This window comes from Macadamia integrifolia, unplaced genomic scaffold (genome assembly GCF_013358625.1).
Source record: "Macadamia integrifolia cultivar HAES 741 unplaced genomic scaffold, SCU_Mint_v3 scaffold1509, whole genome shotgun sequence".
Classification (NCBI taxonomy): Eukaryota; Viridiplantae; Streptophyta; class Magnoliopsida; order Proteales; family Proteaceae; genus Macadamia; species Macadamia integrifolia.
In genome coordinates, this window is record NW_024868239.1 from 244,701 (window position 1) to 271,309 (window position 26,609).

Here is a 26,609-nt window from a genome sequence, read left to right on the forward strand (position 1 = left end):
AATTTGTTCCTTTTGGGTTTTTTATTTAAACTACTTTAAATTTCATTTAAAGGTTCGTTTTAAGGCCAAATTGAAATCTGTTTTTTGCGTTGGATTTCTTGTTTCGGGCCACATTTAATGATCTAATTTTTAATATGACATATTTATTTGAAATTTTATGTTGTATTTAGTTTCAATCATTGAAACAAAATAGCATAAATCAATGCTTTGAAAAATATATATGTTATTGGTTACCATGAAATTGAGAAATTTTTTTTTAAATAAAGATATGTTAATATGGAAAAGGGTGTAAGCTTCCGCTCATTCTTAGTTGCAAAGTAATTTTGCTTTAGGAAACCATGAAATGATGAGGTGGAATCCACCAAAGTGGTACATCTTATTATTTCATGATTTTCCACAGGGAAGCAATGTAGGTGACATTTTCCCAAAGGTGATGTCACCAAAGTTAAGAAAATGACAGTAACCTAGAGGTTCCTAAGCCCAAAGGTGAGGGGATTTCAAAAGTTATTGTTCTTTTCACAGTAAATATAAATTTACAAGAGGACCAGTGCATTCTTTGCCCAAAGGATAGGAATGTAGTTGCGGTTGTGACTCTTGTATGGTTATTGTTGTCCTAGTGACATTTATATGTATGTTTTGAACATAAAGATATACATCTCCAATGGGAAAGATATGATAGAACTGAGTGAAACCCACCAAAGTGGTACATTCAGTTCGATTGTATCTTCTCCAACAGTAAAGATGATACTTTCCCAAAGGTTATGTCATCAAGGTTTGAGGATAATTATCCACATTTAAGAAAGGGACATTGAATTTGGAGTTCTTTTGCCCAAAGGTGATTGAATTCCAAAGTTAGTGTTGTTTTCATAGTTAAAAGAAGAATATAAGAGCATCAGCTAATTCCTGTCCCAAAGGATAGGGATACATTTTTAGTTGTAACTCTTATTTAAAATATATTGATGGTATTACATGCTTTTATATTATGGTTTATATTTTGATATTTGGCATGTATTGTGTTGTTGTTACTGCTGTAGTAAGATGGCCATTCCCTCAAGTTATGTATCTTCCATCCCAATACTCACTGGTAACAACTATCAAAAGTGGGTGGAGGAATTAGAATTGCATTTAGGTCTTCTTGACTTAGACTTGACACTTAGGGAGCCTAAACCTGAGCCTCTCACAGACTCGAGCAGAAGTGCTGAAAGGACTAAGTTTAAGAAATGGACTAAAGCAAACAGAAAGTGCATACTGGTTTTAAAAAAGGCAGTTCCTGAAATTATACGTGGGAACATAGAGATCAAAGACACTGCAAAAGAATTCCTAGATGCTATTAAAGGTAGATTTCAACACAACAAGAAAGCTGAGAAAACCACATTGATGACCAGGCTAATGAATACAAGGTATGATGGATGTGGGAGTGTTAGAGAATACATTTTGGGTGTAGCTACTGATGCTGGTAAACTTAAGGATCTTGGAATACAGATCGATGAAGAATATATTGTACACATTGCACTGAATACCCTCCCTAGTCAGTATAAGGTTATCCAATCTACCTGCATTGCACTGAAGGACGATTGGAGCCTAAATGAGCCCATTTCCATTTGCACTCAAGAGGAAGAAAAATTGAAACAAACTAGGTTTGAGAGTGCACATGCAACTTTTCACAAGGGATCTTCTGGTGGACCAAGCAGAAGGAACAAAAATTTTTCCAACAGAGGAAGCGTCAAGCCATATGACAGGACTAATAGCTCTCAAGAACTTGACACATCTCAAAAGGCTCAGGATGAAGAGAATACCAACAACGTAGAGTGTTTTTTGTGCCATAAGAAAGGACTTGTGAAGAAGGACTGTTTTATTTTCAAGAAATGGTTAGAGAAAATGAAGAATTCTGGGGTTGATAAGCAGAATGATACTAATAAAGGGTGAGGTAGACTGATCATCAGCAATTGAGAGCAAGTAAAATTTGGTCACATCAAGTAGTTAGGATTTCTTTACATACAGTTATTTGAAATGCTTGATTAGTGGGAGTTCTGGTTTTGTTTAGTATTTGTTTATGTTTTGAACCTTAGCCCATATGTTTTGGGGCACAGTTTGATGAATTATGGTTAAGTTTTAGCATTTACATTATGCACAGTTATTTCTTGAAATATTTGGTTTATAATTTCATTTGAAAATGTTTTTATAGACAGTAATTGTCTTAGTTATAGGCAATATTTTGTCACAATTCAAAAGGTAATGTTTGCCACATTTTAAGACAGTATTTGTCACAGTTCATAGGCAATATTTACCACAGTTTATAGGCGGAAGGCCACAGTTAGATATTAACCACAGATCAAAGGCGATTTGCCATAGTGAAGGTTAATATCTCAGTTAAGGACCTACATAGAATGACAACAGTGTAATTTGAGGATATGTCAATATTTCTATGATGGTATCCCACATAGATTCGTGTTAAGAAACTTACTTATGTTTGTAATAACAGAAAGTTCTATGCCGTATATTGAGGTGTATCTTCTGCTGTTATTCGATGTGAGTGGTTTTTCAACTGAATCACAGTAAGAGTGGTTAATGTAATAAGATTCTATGGCCACACCAATTTAAAAGACATCCTTATAATTAATGTAGCCCAAGTGGGAGATTGTTGGATTTATGGGCTAAATTAATTATTCGGGTTGATTAAATGGGTGAGAATCAAATTGCATGAACCGGTTCGGTCCACTCTCAAGCTTAGGGATATGCTGGCTCAACCCATTGTGGTTTAGGGTTTTGAGTGCAGGACAGTATTATAAATACTAGGTTTTGGGTCCCTACAACCATTATTCACTCTTCCCCCACTTTACCACTAAAGTGAGAGAACCAAGGAGGTTTAAGGGCATGTAGAAGATCCATAGCCAAGCCAAGAGAGCGAAAGTGGGAGTGACCAACATCAATCATCTTCAGCATACTAGGTGAAAGGTACAAATCGATCATCCATAATTTTATTAGATTCGTGTTCTTGTTTTTCCTGTGTGGTTTCCTCAATAGGGTTTCAAACTCAAACCCATAGGGAGCTCTAACATCCCGGCCTTGTGTGGCCGATGATGATGCATCGATCTTTCCTTTTTGCATTTTGCATTTTGCATTTTGCATTTTTTCCCCGTAAGAACGATAAGAGATTTACGAGTAGAAACTTGATTTGATCACGAGTTTCCTCAGTAGTCGGCTCGGAACAGAAGAAATCGAAATGAAAATAGCTTGAAACAAGCCATAAAAGAAAATTTAATCTGTATATGGTCAACAATGAAAATTGAAATCATATTAAAAAAGTGAAATTGACCTGAAGCTTCCCTGCAACTGTGGATGCAACCTCACCTGTTCTTGGACGAATGGTCATCAGTGGCGCAGTGTGGGGGCCACAAGCTCAAAATTTTGGGTTTTGGCGGTCTTCAATGGGGATGGACAATGAGATCAGGTCCACGAGAATGATATTCTCATAGAACCCGTTTGTTTAGAAGGGTTTTGGTAGGGTGGGAGTTGAGGGTTGGGATAGTTGTATGACTCTCCTACAACTATCCCACCCTGTGAGATTTTAGGTTGTTTGAATGAAAGGGTGTGAGAAAATATATAGACAGCCTTCTGTTCCTCTAGTTTTATTATCGGCCGACGTGTCCCAGAGATTCTCCCACCTCAGTCCTTTCCAATGTCCCACTAATTTGGAAGGACTTTGGTAAAAATCCTACGAAAAGTGGTTGGAGATGGAGCAAGCCTTCAACAACTCAAGTAACCGTCACCTTTGCAAGCCTGTGCAACCTCCTAGTCTGCAACTTCCCATGACCCCGATCCCTCTCATGTTCTCATGGCTGACGATCACAAGTGCAGGCGAAGATATTGAAACAAATCAGAGGTTACAGGTCCGATGCATAGTGAGTTCACTTGCAAATCGGACAACAGCAGCAAGGATTTCAGCCAGGGGTCTGGTTATGGTTTTCAATAACAGGGGTTTCAGATGGGTAAAATGGTGGGTTCACTTGTAGGTCCGACGACAGTCGTCTCTGCAACCTCCGCCCCTGCAACTGCCCTCTATCTCTCTCTCTCCCTCTCCTCAGCCCTACTGATCAATCCTCACTTTCCCCTTGTGCTGCAACCCTCTTTTAAAAAAAAAATAAATAAATAAATAAATTTGCAGAGGAGGAAGATTATGATGCCCTGATCTTATGCCCACCTATATTGGAAGCTTACAAAACTAAAAAATAAAAAAGACCAAAGAAGAAGGAGACGGTCTGCAACCTCCGCCCTTGCAACCACCTTCTTATTTCACTCACTCTCCCTCCTCAGCCCTCTTGATCAATCCTCACTTTCCCCTTGTGCTGCAACCCTCTTAATAGGGGAAAAAGAAAAAGGGAGGAAGAAGATTATGATGCCCTGATCTTCCGCCCACCTATGTTGGAAGCTTAAGAAAAAAAAAAGGACCGAAGAAGATGGAGACGACGATGATGTTCTAGATCTTACGCCATCTCTGTCTCTCTCTCTCTCTCTCTCTCTCTCTCTCTCTCTCAACAAAATGACAATGGAATTGAAAAGTTGAAGGGAAGTTTTAGATTTCCTGTTATGTCAATAGTCCCACCCCATCACCATGTGGGCCTCAATCCTTGAAGAACCCCACCCGAGGGATCCCACTGTACAAATGGGGCCGTATGGTATTTGATTCACACTTAGACTCCACCCAAAATAAAAATCAATTAAAAGAAGAGAGAGATTAAGTGAAATCCAAGTGTGGATCAAACACCGTAGGAGAACCTGATCCATATCCATGGACAGGGACTTCAGTGCGTTTGGTAACATTTCTACAATTTCTATGTTGAAAAAAATATATATTAATAATAATAATAATAATTTTTGTTTTTGTGTTGAGAAAACAGTTTCTGGGATGTTCAAAAGAGTTTCATAAATCTATTCCTCACACAATTTTTGTCCTTCTCCTTCTTCTTCCTTTCTCCTTCCTCTTCATCTCTGGCTCCCCCTCCCTTCGACAAATTCCTCGATCCCCATTGCCCCTCTCTCTGATCTCTCTATTTTTCTCTTGTTTGTGTTCCATCATTCCATGATTCTTTGCACAGTCTCACAGCCCAACACTACCACAACCATGCTCTCTCTAAATCCCAATAAGCCACTCCCTCTTCCACTCACAACAACAGTTTGGTTTTCCATTTCTGAACCAAAACCAACAACAACCACCATCTCTCCTGCTTCACCTACACAACCTCAAACCAACAACCAGCACACACTCTGTTGTCGTAGCTGCTGTAGGCTTTGGCAGCGTCGCATCATCAAAATCACCATCCTCTCCATCCAACAACTAAGTCTGTCACACCCTGCTTTTTCTAGCAAAAGTATGTGGCACTAGACACCTTACCATATCCACTCAGCTTGTTTCCCCAAGATCACAGATTAGGGAGTGAAACCATAACATACCAGAGTCTACAAATCACATACATAACTGTCCAGTATATACATAATTCCAGTGCCTGCTACATGATAAGACATAATTTACACTTGCATATAACATTCATCTCAACTCCAAAATAAATATGTACAATTTAACCCATCACATGTGTAGTATTTAACATATACATCAGGGTATCTCTAGTACAACGGAATATATGTACATAAAAAGTATCCCTGTAAGGTCTGTAATGTCACTTAGAAGGTCTGGCCTCCGAAGGCATAGTTGTCACAGCCACAGTCAAGTTCGTGTTCAGAATCAGTCTCTGGGACACTGGCTAGAAGGTCCAAGGCCACTCTCGCATAATCAATGCCGGTAATAGGTAGAACACCGGTCTCGTCATCTAGAAGGATAAATAGAATGGGGTAAGCACAACATGCTTAGTGAAGGCTGTCAGGCAAGCAAACACAATACAAATGATGCAATGCATGCTCCACACTTTATATGATACTCATAAATTCATTTGAGTACATTACATAATCGTCTATTACTAAGTCTGTAAAAATGATATAGTGCTACGTAACATAGGTGGTATTCCCTTTTCTAGTATATTGGGCTCCAAGGATACAAACTAGCTGCAGGCAGGAGTCAACCAGTCTTGAAAAGAACCTCGGTCCCCCGGCTAACCCTTAAATTAGTAACCCTAGGCAGTCAAGTGTACAGTATGTCATGCCCTGCTGCTATCCGTCTCTAGGTACAATACGTCGTACCCCGGAAGTGTATTATTGATCAAGTGGCCATGGTTGGGATTAGTCAGTACCTCAGCCCCTAGTAATTAGGGGTTGTAGCACTTCGAGTTGGGACACGCCTCCAGGATTCACTTTAGAGAATATTGCTTGGGATGCTCAAGGCTGATCTCGATTTCAATTTGAATGAGCTTTTTCATTTATTTAGGTTGATTTTTTGAAATTTTTGGCTTTATTTTTGTATTCACTTAGGTTCACTTCTTTGATTGATTCGTAATAAATTCATTTACTGATTCTTTGTTAAAAAATAAAATAAAATGAAAACCTTGTTGTGTCTTGTCTAGGCCCTTTCAAGATCCACTATAAGCTTCCAATTTAGTGGTGATAAATAACCTCCTTCAAACCATAAAAAAAAACTTCCACTAATAGATATACGGATGGTAAGAGCAACCATGGTAAGAGCAACCATCGTAATTTATAAATTTGAGGAGGTTCATTAATGGTGATTTAAACAGTCTTTAGTCTCCTTATAGAAGCAGTTGGTAACGCTGTTGAACACTCTAAAGGACCTTTTTACCATAACGATTTAGCCCCCCACAATAACACCTTTAATTGATATTTATTTACGAAAACCTGCTTGCCCTGCTGTTACACATTGTTGTTCTTTCTTATCATATTCTTGGTTTTTTCTTGTTTGAATAGATAGATTGGGTGGCCAAAGTAATGCTTTTTGAGGCCATTCTTTCAATAGGCTAGTCATGTCTTGGTTACTCTTCCAGGTCCTAATAATCTAATTACTCAAAATCACAAGCACAATAAATAACTCACCAATCTGCTTCTCCAAGTGCATGAAATGGATCTTAAAATCTTAGTGAAGTAAAATTTTAAGCCATAATTTCCTAATCAATGACGGAAAACCCAAAAACAAATTATAATGAGCTCAAAGGCATCTAAGAAAAAGAAAGGAAAAAAATAAATTACATCAATAACATCAATAAAACATTGCTGTATGCATGGTTTGATACCTCTAAACAACAAATCTGTTTCATACAGTTGCATGTAGTTCACAAGTCCATGGGTAGGAGACAACGTTCATTCATGGTTCTCTCTTTCCATCCATCCACAGGCGGATAAACTTCGTTTTCTTTCTCTGATCAATGAATAACTGCCACTCTTATTGGTCAGAAGTTAAATTAAAGAATCCAAAGAGCCAAAAAGTTAGCTAACAGGAAGTTGAGGGTAGAAATATTTTACAGATGTCACAGCCAAATGAATAGCCCAATTAAACTTTGCTGGAGCATTTACTGTCCAGTGCTCTCATGTAAAATGCACACGCAATAGGTCATAGCTCAGATGTAAGCATACCACCTTCCAAATATTACAGCAAATTGGCTGATCCTTACCAATGCTGGTGACAAATCTCTGGCGTGGATGTATTCTCTGCCCATGAACCTTGATCATTGTGAATGCAGTACCTGTTAATGACAAACATATCAATAATCATGGATGCAAATCATGTGAAGTAAAGACAGGAAATGTTGCCCTTCTAAACAATGAACAACAAAATGCCATCCCCTGGCACAATATAAAACAGATCAAGAAGCAAAAGTATTAAGTTCAAGGTTATGTGCTTTAAAATCATCAAACAGCAACCTAGCATTCATAATGATGGTGATAATTTTTTTAGAGAGAAATTATCTATTTTACAAGCCCCCATGTTCAACATAGTGCCTCCATCTGTACAGAGGAGTGCTGTTGCATATAATGTGGTGCCTTCGATATTTATTGATATATCTTGATTTCTGAGTACAAAAAATATTTTCAGTACAAGTTAAAAATTTTTTTTTTTCTTGATTTCCAGATCACACTCGATGAGTGAACCTTTCATTTGGGGAGACTGGCAGATTATAAATAATCAGGCATAGCTCTGATAGGTTTCAGCAAAGGGTTGGAAATTATCCTGGAATTCTAAATAAGCTCACCCACTTTCCTAGATTTTATAAATCAAACTTAATAACTGTAGTAAAGCTGTATACTAATCCAACCTGTGAAGGAGATAATCGGTTGGGTATTTACATGGCCTTGCCGGAGGGTATTTTCTATGAAGCTCAAGAAGGGCTTGTAGGGTGTTGTGGGGGGTGTGGGGTGGGGGGTGGGGGGTGTGGGGTGGGCGGTGGTAGAACAGAATACATGAACCTATGCTACATCCTAAATCTTTCCTATGAGCTAAAAAAATCATGAGTTAATGCTTATGTACAGATTAATCAAAATACTTGTTTAATCGAATGAAATCGAAACCTGCAAATTCACAATCTGAACGTAATCAATAATTGTACTGCAATCAAATTATAGTCAAAATATAAATAACAGAGCATCTATTGAGGAATCAAAATTGGTAATCTAAATCCGACAAAATTGGTAATCTAAATCCAACACAGGAATTGCTTTGAAAGAACCAATAAGATATCGGCAGATTGATGCTATGAGAATCATGAAGGAACTTGGGAATCTCTTCCTCTGTATATTATTGCACTTGTGTTCTTTCCTTCTCCGAATATGAATTTTGTCCCTGTCTCTTCGACAAGTAGGTTTGATTTGCAAATAATTGTTTCTTATATAATCAAACAGTGAAAATGCCAGATCATGCAGCAAGCATGTTCTAGCCCTAAACAATTCACTGCCTCGAAAAAAGATTGTATGACCAGGTATAATGTCAACATGGAACCTATCATAATATATGAACCATTTAAATAGATGGGGAAGTGTTTCCTGTGGGGAAGTGCGGTTCCTGCGCGTGCACGAGGGCCAATGGGAACGCACAAAGAAGCATCCACAAAGATGTAATTTCCCTATCATGGGGATGGGCTGGCCATTTTGCCCCCCCCCCCTATGTATCTAGTCGCAGGGGCCACTCTCCCCCACAGAATACATTTTCCCTAAATATATCATACTACTATTAAAAAGTACGTACTCCCTGTCTTTGGTATACTCTTTCAAAAAGACAAAAAAACCATTGACATCTACCAAAAAAAATTTTCATGCGACCAAAAGACCCCTCAAAATGGAAGATGTAAAAAAAAAATAATAATTATCTCTCTCTCTCTCTCCATATTTCAATCTCTATAATTAAAAAAAAAAATCAGATGACCAAAAAAACCCTCAAAATAGAATATGAAAAAATAAATTCTCTCTCTCTCTCTCTCAATATTAACTAAATATTCAAAATTCAATGTTAACATTCGTAGAAACCCCCAAACATTGGAGAAAAAAATTTATTTGGGGATAGGGAGGTTTTAAAGGAAATAAACCCTAATAATTAGGAATCAAATCATGGGCACATAATAACACACAATAGGGGGCAGTTTAAAAAAATACTAATAATAATAATTAGGAATCAAATCGTTTGCTCCTACTTAAATCTCTCTCTCTCTTCATCCATATTTAATTTTGTAAATCTCTCCATAATTACCTCCTTAAAACTCCCTATGTTTTCTCCCCCACCTTTATGCTCCACATTTTATTATTATTATTTTTTGTAATGGCATAATAATAAAATCCCCAAATAATGATCCCATGATTTGATTCCTAATTATTAAAGATTTTTTTTTAAACCTCCCCCTTTACAAAATAATTATGGAGAGATTTACAAAATTAAATATGAATGGAGAAAGAGAATTATGGAGGGTCGTGAGGGAGTGAGCAATTATGGATAGGGAAGTAATTATTAGGTTTCTCTCTCTCCATTAAAAAAAAAAAAAAAGCGTGGAACCATTATTGGGGGGATTTTATGCTCTCTCTCTCTCTCTCTCTCTCTCTCTCTCTCTCTCTCTCTCTCTCTCTCTCTCTCTCTCTCTCTCGATAGTTTATATAAATACTATCTCTGCAACTCTAATGGAAGATACTTTATCTATCCGGGACAGATTTGAAATTGTTGAGTTTAAGATTTGGAATCATAAGCAGGAGGAGTCTCCAAAATAGAGGAAAGCAGAAAATGGCAGACGGAATCATCTTGGGTGCTATCCTGACAAAGGAAGAACAACATTTCCTACTAACTTGGTGCAAACTTTGTTCTTTGTCATTTCCTATTTCCTACTAACAGCATTTCAACTTTCCTATACTCTGTTTGTTACAGGTATATTCAAGGATAAAATATTCTTTGTAACTGTTTCAAGGATGCCCACCTTAGAGAGTTCAACCTAAGTGAAGAAAATGCAATTAAACAATTTCATTACCTTCTGGATGAGAGAAAGTCAGAGCCACCATTGTTGGTTCTAGATGATGTTTGCGACGAATCAATTTTTTTTTGCAGCATATTTTGGTTATTCACATTCTTGGATAATTGTATCCTCTTGATCTAACATGTTTCATAGGGGGACCTTTTTTGTTTATTAATTGAAAAGTAAAAATAGAAACCTTAGTGACCGACAAGACCAGGATCCTACAACAGGATGAATGTTTATCTTGCTCTGGTGTCAATTCAATAACCAAACCCTTTGCCCCCCCCCCTAAAAAAAAATAATAAATAAGGGGGTTGTAACGGAAGATGAATTCTTGTACCTCAAAAACGGATTACTCCTTGGGTCCAACTAAGTTGTAGCTCTGAATTCATTCTCTTAGTTTTTATTTTTTTTTAGCAATTAATTTTCATATGATGTAAACTATACACCTCTAGAATGCATCAATTGATTAGCAAAACTAATGCATTTCTTATTTTTCATATATTTCTGCCAGGTAGGATTAAGAAGCTAGGTAACCACACTGATGACCAAGCAAAGGATTGGAGTTACATGATCCCTTATGTCATTGTCAAATGTGTTTACTAACTAAAACTTGGTGAAGAATATGAAGGGGAATTGTTGTGCCCCTGGAGATACTTATTTTTTGAACCTGAAGCATTTTGTCTTGTTCACATATATGGGACCCTTCCATTAGCAAACTATAGGCAAGAATTGTATTTCCCACACAGTGAAAAACGAAAATAATCCTCATTAGACCCAAAGTTCTACGGAATATAATGAAGTAATATTATAACAAGAATTACCAACTATTTTTACTCTCTCTCTCTCTCTCTCTCTCTCTCTCTCGGGATGGTGAGATGGGACTAAAAGAAGTACCTAGGTGATTGATAATAGCATAGTAAAATGTATGCGCTCGCCAGCAGAGAGAAGGAAGCTTAAAGGAAACTACCCCACGTGCATTTGCACGTGTATTTTTACTAGTATATATATATATATAAAGATTGATCAGGTATATTAATCACCTCGAATTCAATCCTTTCAAAATAAAGTGAAAAAGAAAGCATATCATCACTAATTCAAAACAAGGGGGAATATATATATATATATATATGTTTAAGGAGGGGAACTAGGAAGCCAATCAAAGGAAGGTGAGGTCACCTGGTAGCTCTGTACCGATTGATCTCTCCCATTTGTGCTTTCTCCAAATCAAATTCTTCCAAGAAAGACGGATCCTGAAGCAATTAAATAATAAATACAGATGGCCATCCCACAATGACCTATCGTTCTGAGAAGATTAGTTGATATCATCTTCAAGCAGGGGAAAAAAACTGTGGTGTGGCAAAAGAAGATGCCGGGGGTAGAGAGAAAGAGAGTTGCAGAGAAATCAAAGGGTCAGAGGAGGAGATACCTGGAATGACCATTGAAGCCCCTCCTTATAAGTACATGGCTAAAACTTCTTCATAGGAGTTTCCTGTGCCCTTCCTCAAAGTTAAACAATTCTCAATGATCAGGGGCTTTCATATGGTCTCACCATGGATGCTCCCTTTAAAACATACACATAAACCACAAGGATCCAATTAGTCACCAACTTGAATCTTAGCTTCTTTCAGTCTCTCCCATCTGCAGATCTGTCAAATTTCTCAAGTGTGAGAGATCTGGTAAATTTTGAATGGATATGCACCCACTAATATCCAAACTTTCCAACGATTCCAATCTATCGACACCTTGAATCTCGGTTAACTTCTTGCAGTGTGTAATCTGGAGATACTTCAACTTTCTTAAGTTTGACAGATCTGGTAACCATTCAATGGATGTACACCTGCAGATATTCAGTTCTTCCAAGGATTCCAATTTATCAACTCCCTGAATTTCAGTTAGCATCTCACAATCCTCAATGGATAATTTCAGTAACTTATTTAAGTTTGACAGATCTGGTAATCTTTGCAAGGAAATGCACTCACGAATGTACAAGTTCTCTAAGGATTCCAATCTGTCGAGGCCTCGTATCTCATTCAGCTTCTTGTAATCTGTGATACACAGATACTTCAAGTCTTTCAAATTTGACAGATCTGCTAATCTTTCAATAGATGTAGACCCGCATAATTCCAATTGTTGCAAGGACTCCAACTTGTGAAGACCCGGAATCTCAGTTAACTTTGCACAATTCTCAATCCATAATTCCCTCAACCTGTTTAAGTTTGAAAGATTTGGAAATTTTTCCATTGAGTCGAACTGCCCTAGTAGTAAGGATTTCAGGTTCTTCAAGGTTGACACATCCGGTAATGTTTGTAATGATGCAGCCCCAATAATCCACAATACTCTCAGGGATTCCAATCCCTCAAGGGATCCAATTTCTGATAGCTTTAGCGTTCCTGAATTCTCAAGGGATTCTATATATAATTCCTCCAATTTCTTTGAATTCGATAACTCCGGTAATCTTTTGATTGAAGGACACCCAATCATCTTCAATATTGTCAAAGATTCCAAATCCTCAAGGCCCTCAATCTCAGATAACTCCTTGCAGTCATAGATTTCTAATACTCTCAGTCTTCTCGAGTCTGATAGTCTCGAAATTTTTCTTAATGACTGGCACTGCTTTATCGTCAACAGCTCCAGGGCTTCCAACCCCTCAAGGTCCTCAATCTCTGATAAAATGCTGGAGCCACTGAGTATTAATTCCTTCAATTTTTTTGAGTATGAAAGCTTTGGCATTTTTCTTAATGATCTGCAGTCCTCCATCGTCAAAAGCTCCAAGGAGTCAAATCCGTCAAGGCAATCAATTTCTGCCAGTCTCCGGCAACGATCAAGATTTAATCTCTCTAAATTTCCCAAGCTCGACAAAGCTGATAGTTTTTCCATTGAATAGCAATCTGCAGCATCTAAGATTGTTAAACTTGAGGGAACATCTGAGATGTACTGCATTGAACTGCAATCTGAAACATATAGTCTGGTTAAACTGGAGGGAAGATTCGAGATGTATTGAAGCTTTCGGGACACTGTGGAACTCAATAATTTGAGCCTTGTAAGACCATTGACTGTGGTTGGTATCTCTACCAGATTCTTACATGTATCAAGGTACAATTCCTCTAGATTTGTTAGGTTTGAAAGCCTTGGAAGTGATTTCAGAAATATGCATCCTGACGCATTTAAGTATTTCAAACTAGAAGGAAGCTCTGGGAGTGACTGAAGGTCTTTGCACCTCTGTACATCAAGTACTTGCAGCAAAGGAAGGCTAGAAATTGTTGTTGGGATGCTACAAAATGCATTCCCATCTAGTCTCAGTATTTTTAAAGAGGATAGGCTCCCTATAACACTAGGAATCCCCCCTTCCTGGATAACACAAAAGCTGGCAGAAAAAGTTTCAAGGTTTTTCAGATGTCCTATGGAATCAGGTAATTTTTTCATAGAAGAACCATCAATGCAAAGCTCCGTCAAGCTCTCCATGCAGCACAGTTTTTCTGGCAACTTGTTGATTCTACCGCACCCGTTCAAGTTGAGGTTTATGAGAGATCTCAACTCACAAATATCAACTGGAAGATCCACTAGACTGCTGCAGTTCTTCATATTCAATGTGACTAACCTCTTAAGATGACCAATGGATGTGTCAATCTTAGCCAAATTTTTGCAGTTGTTAAGAATCAATACCTCCAGGCATAGATTTTCCGAGAAGTCATGGGTCATCGATAGTTGTCCGCACATTGTGAGATTTAGAACTTTGAGATTTTTTGCCACCTACAAAATAGAAAAGCAACTCAACTCTCAAAGGTTGATTTTAAGGAAGGCTGCAATTGGTTTAAAAAAAAAAAAGGAAAAAGTAAGGGGAAAGTTTTTTGAGACCTTGATATGGTTCCATCCCATCCAGTTCTCTGAGACCTCACTGTATGACAGATCAAGAACAGCCAAATTCATTGGATGAAACTTAGTTATCGTAAATTCCCAAGGGCATCCTTTCCAGCTAAGCCATCTCAGTTCTGAAAATGAATGCACAAAATTTTTTGAAAAATGTGCATAATCCACTCGGAGTAACCTCAGTCTGGTCATTGCAGCAAATCCTTCACTTTTCAAACATTGGCTCCTTGATCTATCTCCAAAGTCAATACCGAGTCCTTCAACTTTTCTTGTCCCCTGCAAAATAAAGAACCTTGTATAACTACTAAATATTATTATCGCCTAAACTTGACAATGTTCATGACGTTGGTGAACTTTTAGTGCATTAACAAATTACCACTTTGTCAAACATCAGGTGGTTCCATGTTAGGAAGGACCCCACACTTCTCATGGTGAAACTCTATAACAAAAGTGAGCATGTCATAACATCTAATAGTTACAAAATGGAGGTCTGGTGGCATTTGTTAATTTTGCACTACTCTAAACTATGTTTTGACCACGTATATCATTTCCTACCATAAGGCAAGAAGATCACAGACCACGGTTTACAAAAGAATTGTGAAGAAATTTATGAACCTTCCTACAAGTTAACAAATGTTTTAGCATTATTAGCTTGTATAAATAATGATTGCAAACACAAAATAAAGAGTATTGAGATCATTTATAAACTACATACCATCTGTTCATTCAATATTTTCAAGGCTTCTTCATGAGACCAAATCCTACTACGCTTCCCTGGCTCCTTATAGTTTTCTTGACGCACGATTTCCCTTCCAAGATCTCGAAGCTGATCATGAATTCTTAACTCATTATTTTCACCAATCTTTACCAAAGATTTTAGACAAAGAACATCAATTCCTGTCTCAGGGTAAAAATCACACCCACGCCATATGTAACAGGCAATATTCTTATCCATTCCTCCGAAAAAACAAGCAATATCAAGAAAAATTTCTTTCTCCTCATAATCTAATCCATCATAACTTACTCTCAACTTTTTCTGGACTTCACTATGAGGAATTTTTTCCAACTTCTTTAATGTGTCTATCCATACCGGTTTCCCCTTGCGGAAAAGAGATGAAGCTACTACCTCAAGAGCCAAGGGAAGTCCTCCTGTAGTTTTTACCACCTCTTTTGAGAGGTCCAAATAGTCTTCCGGAGGTTGGTCTTTTTCAAAGGCATGTTTGCTAAGTAGTTGAAGAGATTGATCTGCATCCATTTCCCTGGGCTCATAAACCTTATCTACTTTGTGAACATTTAAGATATGCTTATCCCTGGTAGTGATAACAATCCTGCTCCCCAAACCAAACCAATCATGCTGCCTAACTAATCCATGTAATTGAATAACTTGATCCACATCATCAAGAACAATAAGAACTTTCTTGTTCCGGAATCTTTCTTTGATCACATTAATTCCTTCATCAACATTATTGATGCTTGCTTCTTGTTTCAGGATGTTGGAAATAAGCTGATTTTGCAAACGGGTAAGGCCTCCATGTGGTTCCTGAGAAGTTTCTCGGACATCTGCAAGAAAGCTACATCCATCGAAGTGATGAGAGATTGTATTGTACACAACTTTTGCTATGGTTGTCTTGCCAATGCCACCAACACCATGTATCCCCACAATTTGTATGTCTTTAGATCCAATGTTCAATAACTTAATCATTTCTTCTACATGAGATTGGATACCAACTAGGTTGTCAGAAACAACCAAGGGTGTCCTTTTCAATTTACTCCAAACTGTTTTGACAACTAATCTTACTAGCGTCCCTTCGTGCCTGCATAATTAAACAAAAAGGGTAATGAACCAAAAAGAAAAGAAAACAAGGATAAGAATTTGACATAACTGAAACTGTGAGTGAACTATGTAAACTAAATTAGATTAGGAAACTTATATTTTACATCCTTCTTTTCCTGCTACCCTTTTGATTCTACACTAAGTTTTTTGACAATTAGACAAAGAAAGCAGCATGGGAGCTAAAACTACCTTGTTTAAATTTTGTCGGAAAAAAAACACAGCCCTGTAGGCTGAGGACTGACTGAAGAAGAACAAAGAAGCAAGATCTCACAATTTTATGGCACTGAACACCAGTTATACTTCCTAAAAGTCAACACCTACTAAAATGATCATGAGATTTTGATCGGGAAGAAAGGGGGAAAAGGTTCTTGTCCATATATTTTAATCATGAACAAGCAACATATCTTCCTATGGTAACTTTGGTGGCATTGGAAAAAAATGGGCAGGTAAGCCCCATGCACTGTTACATCCATCCCTTTCTCTTTAAAACCTTAGAACTTTGGGATCCTAATCAGTCCTCCAAATTGCATTGCTTATAAATAAAGAGAACGAACCCCACTTGATTCCTCCACCCAAAACAAAATGAAAATGAGCCTTGAAAAGGCACCAATAGTTGCGAGAGAAGAAAAAAAGGACAACCAAAGACCTGAAAAATAATTAAACTACAAAATTATTGGAATGAACTCACAGAAGAGCCAACATTTCATCAAAGAACGTTAACTAGTCTAGGACTCAATCGCAATTGACGTCTGATTAAATAGGTAACATTTTCCACAGTAAAGTTAAGGGCTCATTAGTTGCAAGGTAGTTAGTTATACAGCATTCACTACCAACGAATACAAGAATTCTTTTTGAAGTGGAGCCAAATATACTAGACATCCCAAGGAGGAATAGAATTGTAGAAACATTGAAAACCAAAGAGGAATCACATTCCCCAATGACATCGTGGAAATCCATCCAAATTAAGACTGCTGCAAACCATCCAAATTAAGACTGCTGCAAACCATCCAAAATAGAATGCATTTCTATTTTCTTTATTTTTTTACTAAAAAAATAAATAAAAAATAAAAACTAATTTCTGCAAAAATATCTATTGTGAGACCATAAAATTTTGACTAGGTCATCACCAGAAAACCACTATCATTCCTCATTCCCCCATTTCTCAACTCAGACTTAGGCTGGAACTGTTCAAACGATGCTCAAATTGATGTGAAGGCAATCATGGCTGTTGACTATTCTGATGATACTTTAGATTCCTTTCTCACCAGTGCCAATTCTAAGTTGGAACAAGGTCCATTTATGCCTCCGGAAGATTTCACCCATAAACAAATCCACAGAAAAGGTTCATAATGGAAACCCAATGGGTAATAGTTTTTTGTTATTGAAGATACGCACCATTTAAAAAGGTAAAAGTTCCATTAGCATGATTTAAATTTGACAATAGCTAATTTAAAATTGGAAGAGGATTGCAAGCACTACGAACAAGGTGGAGTTCTGAACTCTAAAACCATCCACCCAAATACATATGGGCTAGTAGAAAGCATAGAAGTTGTAGCCCTATAAGTTCATATTACGAACATTTCTCAATTTGGAAAACCCACAATACCAAAAGCAATTAAAAAGGATTTGGAAACCCTCCCATCACAAGCACACACACTCCTAACAGGAAATCATGAAAGGGAACCTATGCGGCCAAAGGGCAAGAGGAACACAAGGTACCACTCTTCTTCAGAGAAATCCACCCCATAGGTTAGAAAGAGAGGAGAGAGGAGCTACCAACTCTATTATATTCTTCAATTCCAATCCCCAGGTCCTCCTTTGGAATCAATGATTCTAAGTTCATAAGATTACAAGTTGCGTAGAAAAACTTCTCATGTTGCCGATCTGATTTCAAAAAAAAAAAAAAAAAAAAAAAAAAAAAAAAAAAGAAGAAGAAACAGGTGTTAAGAATAGTTACTCACCCATTCTCAATGTTCTTCAAATCCCATCCTTTCAAATTCCCAATGTTTTTGAGAGCCTCCTTCCACCCCTCCACAATCTCCCTTTTGAAACGTTTGTTGTGTTCCCGAAAGGCCCCTGCATAGCTCCCAGTCTGGTTCCTGACTTCCGAGGGTTCAACGTGGAAGAAAATGGGAAGAACAAATTGACCCATCTCTCTTTTGCAGTCAAATATCTTGACGAGTTCAATGAGGCACCATTTGCTCGAAGCATAGTTCTTCGAGAAGATGGGTATAGAGATTCTCGACTGTTTGATTGCAGCGAGCAGCTCAGGTCCAATTTCCTCTCCAATTCGGAGTTCATTATCATCGATGAAGGTACGAATTCCAGCATCAACCAAGGCATTATAGAGGTGGCTAGTGAAATTGTTGCGAGTGTCTGGACCTCTAAAGCTCAAGAACACATCGTAATCCCATCCAGAGGGAAACGATGAAGCAGAGGAAGAGGAAGAGGAATCAGAACTCCGTGCCCCTGCAGATGCTAAGTCGCTCCTTCCCTCCCTGGCGCGAGAGCTTATGATCTCCAAGAATTTCTTAACAAGAACAGCAATAAGAAGCCCTGCTAAGATCGAAAAAATTTGCATTTTTTCTTTGTCGTTTTTTGTCAAGCCCAGAGCTTGATCTGATCAGATTTCTCTTTTAGGAAGTCACAACGTAAGAAGAAGACACTAAATTAAGAAGCATAAATGCATTTGGTTAGGAGACTCAGGACTATAATGGTGCTGCACTATTTATTCTTCCTTGGGAAGCTGTGAAAGAAGGCAATTCTTTCCTTCTCCTTCCGTCGATGCTTCAGCGCTTCAGCCTTTCTCATTTTCCCTTTTAATGGGTGCTTTCTTCGCAGGAAAGAAAATTCCCGGCAAGGCGGGAATCTCTTCGACCACTATACTCTCAGGTAATCTCTTTATATTTATGTTTACCTAAAAAATAAATAAAAAAAATATATATATATATTTATATATATATTTTTTTTTTTTTTTTTTTTTTTTTTGAGATTTGTATTGTATTAAAAAAAAGAAAGTATACAAAGAAAGATAACCTTAATCTCCTTTTTTGGGCTAACTAGAAGAAAAAAAAAAGACCCCTTGAAACCAAGTAGGACAGGCCCTGTATTACAAAGAGAAATTAAAATCAAAGATTACAATATATAGTAGACTTTAAATTTAGAATCATCTCTTACCAAATTATTCAGCTCACGTGAAAAATCTTGAGGCTGAATAATAGCCCCACCCTGGCCTTTTGCATATGATGCCATAAAATCAGTTGGTTTATTTATCTCCCACCAAACATGCTTGAACTCCTTCCTTACTAGTGATTTTGACTTATTCAGAATCTCACTTTTAATAACTCTGATTTGCCAAGGTCCTTCTATCACACCACTTAAAATATCAATAGCCAGTTTTGAATCTGATTGGATGGACACCTCCATGATGTTCTTTTCAACACAAATGGTAACTCCTTTGAGGATAACCCATAATTCCAGATACAAGATGCTTGCATTTTCTCCCATCCCCCCAAAAGCTATAATGGGCACCCCCACCGTATCTCTGATCAGCCCTCCATATGATGCTCTATCATATGTAAGGAAACCATCACAATGCCATGCTATCATATTCTCTGGTGGCTGGAACTAGCAACAAGCTCTAGGAATCATTGTTTTCCAATTGACTTTGGTTCCCCAAATTATTAATAAGAACTAGTTCCTAGAATTGCATTACGCCATAAAGCTCATAATTGAACATTTCAACTTCACTTCTGAAATTATGGCATCAATAATATATGAAGTGGTTTTATTTTTTTATTTGAAGATCCTAAAATTTCTTTCTTGTCATATGTGTTGTACTGTGGCACAGAAAACTAACCTCCCCACTACTTTTAAATGATCATTTTCATGAAATTCATTTTTCACCCACAATGCAATTTCCATGACACTATCTGATTTCTTCCTATTTTGAATGCATAATAGAGATACCTTCCCCCATAAATCATATGTAAACTGACATTGAAAAAATAAATGATTTCTACCCTCCATATTTGCCCAACACAAAATGCATTGAGGGTTAATATTCATTCTCCTTTCGATGAGTTGGTCTTTTGTTAGTAAGGCATCTACTAAACATCTCCATATTGTGAGTGAGTACCTTGGGATGTTTCCTTTGAACCAAATAGATCTCTTCCAACTAACTTTCTTCTCTTTCATCCTCACCATCTCCCATGCTGATTTGGTAGTAAAAAATTCTGAAGGACCTCCTTTCCACACCACTAAGTCCTCCTCATCTATTATACCCGTGCCCAAAAAAAAAAAAAACCTTGGTTAATTTAAAATTTTGGACGTAGGTAACACACCCCAGGTGACTACCACTAGTACATAGTGGCTTTGCCAAGATTTATAATAAAAATATACCAGGAGATGGGGCCCACACACTGGAAACACCTTGGAAGCCCTGGTAAGCACCTCAAGTGAGACATACTAGCCAAAATCGGGTTATTTGACGGTGAGACCTAGGCCCTCGCACTCGCGCACCTCAAACCACTCTCAATAGTTGGGACAACATATTAGGGAATAGATTAATGTATTCAAACACCCCGAGGTGAGAACATTAGTGCCAAATCATTGTTTAACCCAATAATGAGTAAAAACCCATTATTTTGCCAAACAATCCTTAGACAACTTAAGTGGCTATAAAGAGAAGTCTTTGGCCATTCATTTATTTCTCACCAAATAAAAATCAGGAGAAAAGCGAAGGAGAAGAAGAAGGAGAAGAGCAAGGGAGGAGGAAGAAGAAGGGAGCAAGGGGAGTGCCTATAGATTCAAGGTAAGTCATCCCTCTCTCTACTTTTTAAGTAATTGTCCCTCTCTCTTCCTTCCATTTCCACTCTCTAGTGAACTAATAGGAACCACCCCAACTAAATCCCATCTCTCCACTCTCTAAACTTACAAATAGGAAAGGGGGTTTGGTGTGGGAAACTTACCTTAGCAAAATCATGGGTTCATTTTAAGTTTATAAACCCTCCTTTAGGAAACCTCTATCAAAAGATTCAATTTAGGCAATACAAAACCTAGAGATGGAGAAATTGCCCAAATTTCCTAAAACCCACTTTTTCACTTGTCAAAATTACAAATTGGGAGAGGGGTTTAGTGTAAGAGACTTATTCTAGCAAGATTAATGGATCAATTTGAGTCCATGAATCCTCCTTAGTGAAATCCCCAATTTGGGTTACAAAAACCTTAGAAAAGGTGGGTTTTACCTAAACCCTCTATACCCCACTATTCAAACCCGAAATTGGATTGAAAAAAATGAAATTAAATACATATATAGTGGATTGGGGTGACCACATAAGCCATTGGTGGTCACCACCTACACCCTCAACCGAAATTTCCTAATTTAGCTTAGTTGCGACTGGAACTTTAGGAAATTGGGATACATTGAGTAAACCTATCTTAATTAAACCATTAATTACACTTAATCTAAGCTAATTGAGGTGGTGAACATCCCCCACGTATAAATTATCCCTATAGTCATAAACCTTCAAATTGAGAATGATTTCAAGGAAAAGAAAAAAATGAAATGAGGCTAGAACATATGCCTAGGGACTCATTTCTCTATGAGTGATTTATTTCTTAAAATTCTTATGCATCCTAGGAGTAGAACCAAGAGGTGACAAGACACAACGCGAAGCCATCGGCGATCCATCATCACCTAAGACTCAAGGTGAGGGGATTTATTATGGTTTTATGGAACGTTTGAATCATATCGCATATGTGGATGAATCATGTCATTTTGCATATTATTATCTTGTTCCATGTGTATAGTGTTGATGTAGCATGAGAATGTGGATTATGGTTGTGCATGTGTGTGTGTATGACTGGGGTGTAGGGTGACCAACAGTTGGTACCGGTAGCACTGCATACTCAGTGTGTGTGTGTATGACTGGAGTGCAGGGTGGCCAACGGTTGGTGCCGGCGGCACTGCATGCTCAGGGTGAGTGTGTGGGTGATTGGGGTGTAGGGTGGCCAACAGTTGGTGTCGACACCACTACATGCTTAGGCTGAGTGTGTGCATGTGGTCATGCTCATGGGTGTAGCATGTCCGAGGTTATGGGTCATTCCAGTTACTGAGGTTGTAGATTGGTATCCGATACCCAAGACGATACCGATACCCATTTCAGGTTCAATCAGGCATCGGGATTTGTCTCAGCAGATACCGATCTGATCTGGCTGACCTAATACCGATACTTGATTCCATACCATATATGGTCTCTGTTTGAGATTTTAAAATATAACCGCAAGCGTACAGATTAGTGTAGAGACGAGTCGAACAGAGGTAGAGTAGCCACTTTATTTTTTTGCTTCTTTTAATAATGCGAAAGTGAACCGATTAATAATGATTGTGATCTAATTCTAACTACCATCCTAAACATATGTATCTAAATAACGTCCAAATCATTCGTCATCTAAGAATTTAAATACGCAAGCCACTCAATTAAAATTAAATAAATAAATAACTAAAAATAAACACCCCACACAATTAAAAAACAATGAAGGAAAAAAAATGCTGAAATAAAAATAAAGTAAAAGAAATGGGATAAAACTAGAGAGAGACTCACAAGTAGGTTTTTCTACTTAGTCCGAGGGATGCATCATAATCTGAGCTTCCCTACTTGATCAAAGAGTCACTCTTACAAGGGTTACTCGGCTTGAGGGAAATAGAGGCAATTAAAATAAAAAACAATAAAATGATGGTTCTATGGCTAGGAGGGGCAAAGCCAACACATACACTAGCCATGAACCTTGGGGGAAAGGGAAGACAATAATGTAATGGTTGAAATTAAAATCCTAAATTACGAAAGAAAGGGTAGTCAGAAGAGGGAATGGAAAGGGGGTGAGAAGACTATTGAAGGAGCCTACTTACTTAAACTTCAACCCTTAAACTAAAAATTTGATTGATTTGAGATACTACCAGTACTAAAAACCAAATCTATAATAAACCAAATCTGAAATTTCTAGTACTAGAGAAAACAAATCTGAAGAAAAAAAATTAAACTTGAAAGACATGCTCTATAGCTTGTTCTTGTCACCTAGAACTAGAACTTGAAAATTACAACTTCAATTGCTTAAACAATAAAAATAAAAGACTGAATCAAAAATAAAAGTTCTTGCACTAATTGAATAAAAAGAACTTACAAAAGTGTTTAAAGCATAACCTGGAACTAGAGCTAGAGAAAGAAAACTAGAGAAAGAGATAGAGCAACTAAAAAAAAAAAAAAAAAACCCTAGAAGAATAATGAAGTGCCTCCTCCCCTTGTGTTAATTTTATTATATAGAGAATGGGGGAGGGAAGCTAACAATTTTAGCTTCTAAAAAAAAGATTTTTTTTTTATCTTGTTGATGAGGTGGAGGAGAGAGAAGGGAGAAAACGTGCCACGATTTTTCTTACCTTTTTTTCTTATTTTTTTCTCCCTTTTTCTATTTTTCTCTCTTCTTGCACAAGAAACCCCCCATTCATGCCATTGTCTTTTTTTTTTTTTTTCTTCTTTCCTATTTTTTCTCTTTATTTTCTCTCTCTCTTCTTCAAACTTGCATACAACCACCTTGGCCGACCTCCTTTAAGTGATGAGTAGGAGAGAGAAAATTTAAAAAAAAAAACTCAACAAAATGGTAGCTAAGAGATTCGAACTTGAGACCTCCTAATAAAGAAGAGATTTTACACACCACAACTCACCAACTATGCTAGGTAGTTGTTGTTACCAAAAATGAATCTTCAATCACTTAAGGGTGTGGTCCATCGATCCTTGTTAGCATTTGAAATATTCCTTATACCCCTGGGACCACTGCATTGCATCTCGATTCAATTTTGATCCATTATTCTTTTTCTCGCCCGAAAAGAATAATCACTTGTATGGTTGATCAAACGAATGTGTACTTTTAATTGAACACGTCCATCTTGCTCAGAATTTTGTCCTCTTCGTAACCATGAAAAATAACAAGGCCTCTTTATATGTAAAATTGGAGATATAGTGTCCGATCTTCCTTAAGGGTAGCTCCATTATAAATATGTAAAATGCATGTTTTACTACCCTAGATTTCACACGTAAATGTGCTCATTAGAATTCCCCCCACTTAGACTTCGCTAGTCCTCGAGTAAAACAAAAAGAAAAAGAGTAAAAACAAAAAACTTAACTCACTTTCATAGGAATCACGGTTGCACTTAGCATGTGCAACAAGCCTTTAAACCCCTAGGTCACCCCTAGTGGACGAGTTGTGTCTCGTGGGTGTTTGCAGTGAATATACACCCAAAATTCAAAATAAACAAATCCTAACCTTGGCTAAAGGTAAGGGCCATATCGATCCAGAGCAAAGATAATTCCTCTTACAAGGGACCCCCACACTTGAACTTTTATGACCCCATATCAATTCCAGGCACTAGCATATTTCTTAATTTGAAACTCACCTCATCTCTTCCAAAATATCCTTATCTTAAGGTAAAATCATTTGTGAAAAAATAAGAAACCAATGACTAAGGCATTGGAGTATTTTTGACCAAACATGTTACCTAGCATTAATGACATTTGCACATTTGTTTTATCCTTTTTTTTGCTTAATAAACTCTATTCTACTCCACTATTTTTAGCCTGAATGACATGGTGGAGCAAACACTAGACACCCAAGTTACTATGTAGCTTTACTTTTTGCATATGCCCACAAAGACAGTGATGCTAGAGTTATTTTAGAAGTTTCCTCCCTAGAAATTTCGATCAAGACACCACGCTTCCTGACCCACAATGCCCTATCTAGTTCCAAGGGAATCAACTCTTATTCTTTTTTATACCGCATTTTACACTTCATTTAAAATTGTGCATTTGTCAACTCATGCAAAATTAAAAATAATGTTTCAACTCCAAATCAAAAGTATAAGGAACCCACAGACTTATATATGGTCCAAGGGTCTCTTATTTTTCAAAAGAAAGTCCCATCTCAAGACACAGGCTTGTTTCTTTCTTCTCAACAGGGTTTTTATATGTTCAAAATGGGTACGTTAATCAAAACTTTTATTTTCATTAAGCAACCAAATGGTATGATCATTAGCAAAAAGCCGAAGTAGGACTTCATCCTTAGTAAGCTAAAAAATAAAAAGAAAAACAAACAAAACAAAATGAAAAAAGCAAAAACTGGTTTCCCTCCCCCACACTTAAGTCATGCAATGTCCTCAATGTATGGAAAGAATTAAAAGTGAAGACAATGCAGGGGGGTCTACTTGATTAAAAGTTAGTCATCAGTGTAAAGAGGTTCGTGGAGATCCATGACTTCACTACCAGTAGTAGGAAACTTGAGGAACGGTTTAAAACGCTGACCATTAACCTTAGAAATTAATCCTGTTCCTCGATTCAGAATCTCCATAGCCCCATGGGGATATACATTATGGACAATAAATGGGTCATCCAATCGAGATCTAAGCTTACTAAGAAAAGATGCAATCGAGAGTTATACAATAAGACCTTATCACCAATTACAAAAGATTTACACTCAATGTGCTTATCATGAAAAACTTTAGTCTTTTTCTTATAAATCCTAGAACTTTCATAGGCATCATTCTTAAGTTCCTCCAACTTAGATAGTTGGAGCCTATGATGAACATCAGACAAATCAAAGTTGAGCTTCTTGATGGCCCAAAAAGCCTTATGCTCCAATTCAACTGGTAAGTGACAAACTTTCTCATACACCAAACGATAGGGAGATTGACTAAGATCGATATTAAATACAGTCCGATGGGCCCACAAGGCATCAATGAGCTTAAGGGACCAATCCTTACGGTTGGGATTAATAGTTTTCTCCAAGATTTGTTTGATTTGCCTATTAGACACCTCCACTTGACCACTAATTTGGGGGTGATAAGGGGTAGATAACTTATGGGTGATCCCATACTTTTTCATTAAGGCCTCAAAAGGCCGATTGCAAAAATGAGTACCCCTATCACTAATTATTGCATGTAATGCACCAAAGCGGGAAAAAATGTTCTCTTTGAGAAACTAGACCACCACTTTATGGTCATTAGATTTACAAGGTATGGATAAATAGTTTGCAACTTGGTTTTCAACTCCTTTCTTATCCCTAATTTCCAAATCAAACTTTTACAAAAGTAAAACCTACCTAATGAGACGGGCTTTGGCATTCTTCTTCTGAACTAGGTATCTAAGAGCAGAATGATCAGTATACACTACCACATGTGAACCAACTAAGTAAGACCGAAACTTTTCTAATGCAAACACAACAGCTAAAAATTCTTTTTCAGTGGTTGTATAATTGAGTTGTGCATCATTTAAGGTCCTACTAGCATAGTAAATGATAGTGAGCAACTTATTAATCCTTTGACCCAAAACTGCTCCTATGACAAAATTCGAAGCATCACACATCAGTTCAAAAGGTTCAGTCCAAACAGGTGGTTGAACAATGGGTGCATTGGTCAACTCCTTCTTAAGTTGTTTGAAGGATTCTAGGCACTCTTTAGAGAACTCAAAAGTTTG

General features: G+C 37.4%; 1 protein-coding gene and 1 long non-coding RNA gene across 4 annotated transcripts; both read right to left on the reverse strand.

The window, feature by feature from the left end:
• Positions 1-3,115: 3,115 nt before the first annotated feature.
• Positions 3,116-4,475, reverse strand: LOC122063991. The gene is made up of 3 exons (XR_006135534.1): positions 4,267-4,475; positions 3,352-4,127; positions 3,116-3,263 (listed from the first exon to the last, which is right to left on the reverse strand). It is a non-coding gene; the product is annotated as an uncharacterized LOC122063991 (long non-coding RNA).
• Positions 4,476-7,121: 2,646 nt separating this feature from the next.
• LOC122063997 (disease resistance protein RPV1-like) lies at positions 7,122-18,947 on the reverse strand. Of its 3 annotated transcripts, XM_042627693.1 has the most exons (7): positions 18,051-18,947; positions 14,971-16,069; positions 14,244-14,531; positions 11,815-14,138; positions 11,565-11,638; positions 7,572-7,643; positions 7,122-7,333 (listed from the first exon to the last, which is right to left on the reverse strand). In XM_042627693.1, the coding sequence occupies exons 1-4, from the start codon at positions 18,668-18,670 to the stop codon at positions 12,003-12,005; spliced, it is 4,143 nt and encodes a 1,380-aa protein (XP_042483627.1). In that variant the 5' UTR covers positions 18,671-18,947; the 3' UTR covers positions 7,122-7,333; positions 7,572-7,643; positions 11,565-11,638; positions 11,815-12,002. The 3 variants fall into 3 exon arrangements, with proteins under 3 accessions (XP_042483627.1, XP_042483625.1, XP_042483626.1); XM_042627691.1 differs by having other exon boundaries at positions 7,122-7,643; XM_042627692.1 differs by having other exon boundaries at positions 7,122-7,643; positions 11,565-11,683.
• Between the last annotated feature and the right edge of the window lie 7,662 nt (positions 18,948-26,609).

Bases quoted from the DNA above. Each gene is read 5' to 3' on its own strand.
- LOC122063997 (XM_042627693.1), bottom strand. From the start codon at position 18,670: ATGCAAATTTTTTCGATCTTAGCAGGGCTTCTTATTGCTGTTCTTGTT. The intron at 14,532-14,970 runs GTATGTAGTTTA...TTTATTTTGCAG, and splicing joins AAATATTGAATGAACAGATG to GGGACAAGAAAAGTTGAAGG. The intron at 14,139-14,243 runs GTCTCAAAAAAC...TCTATTTTGTAG, and splicing joins TGGGATGGAACCATATCAAG to GTGGCAAAAAATCTCAAAGT.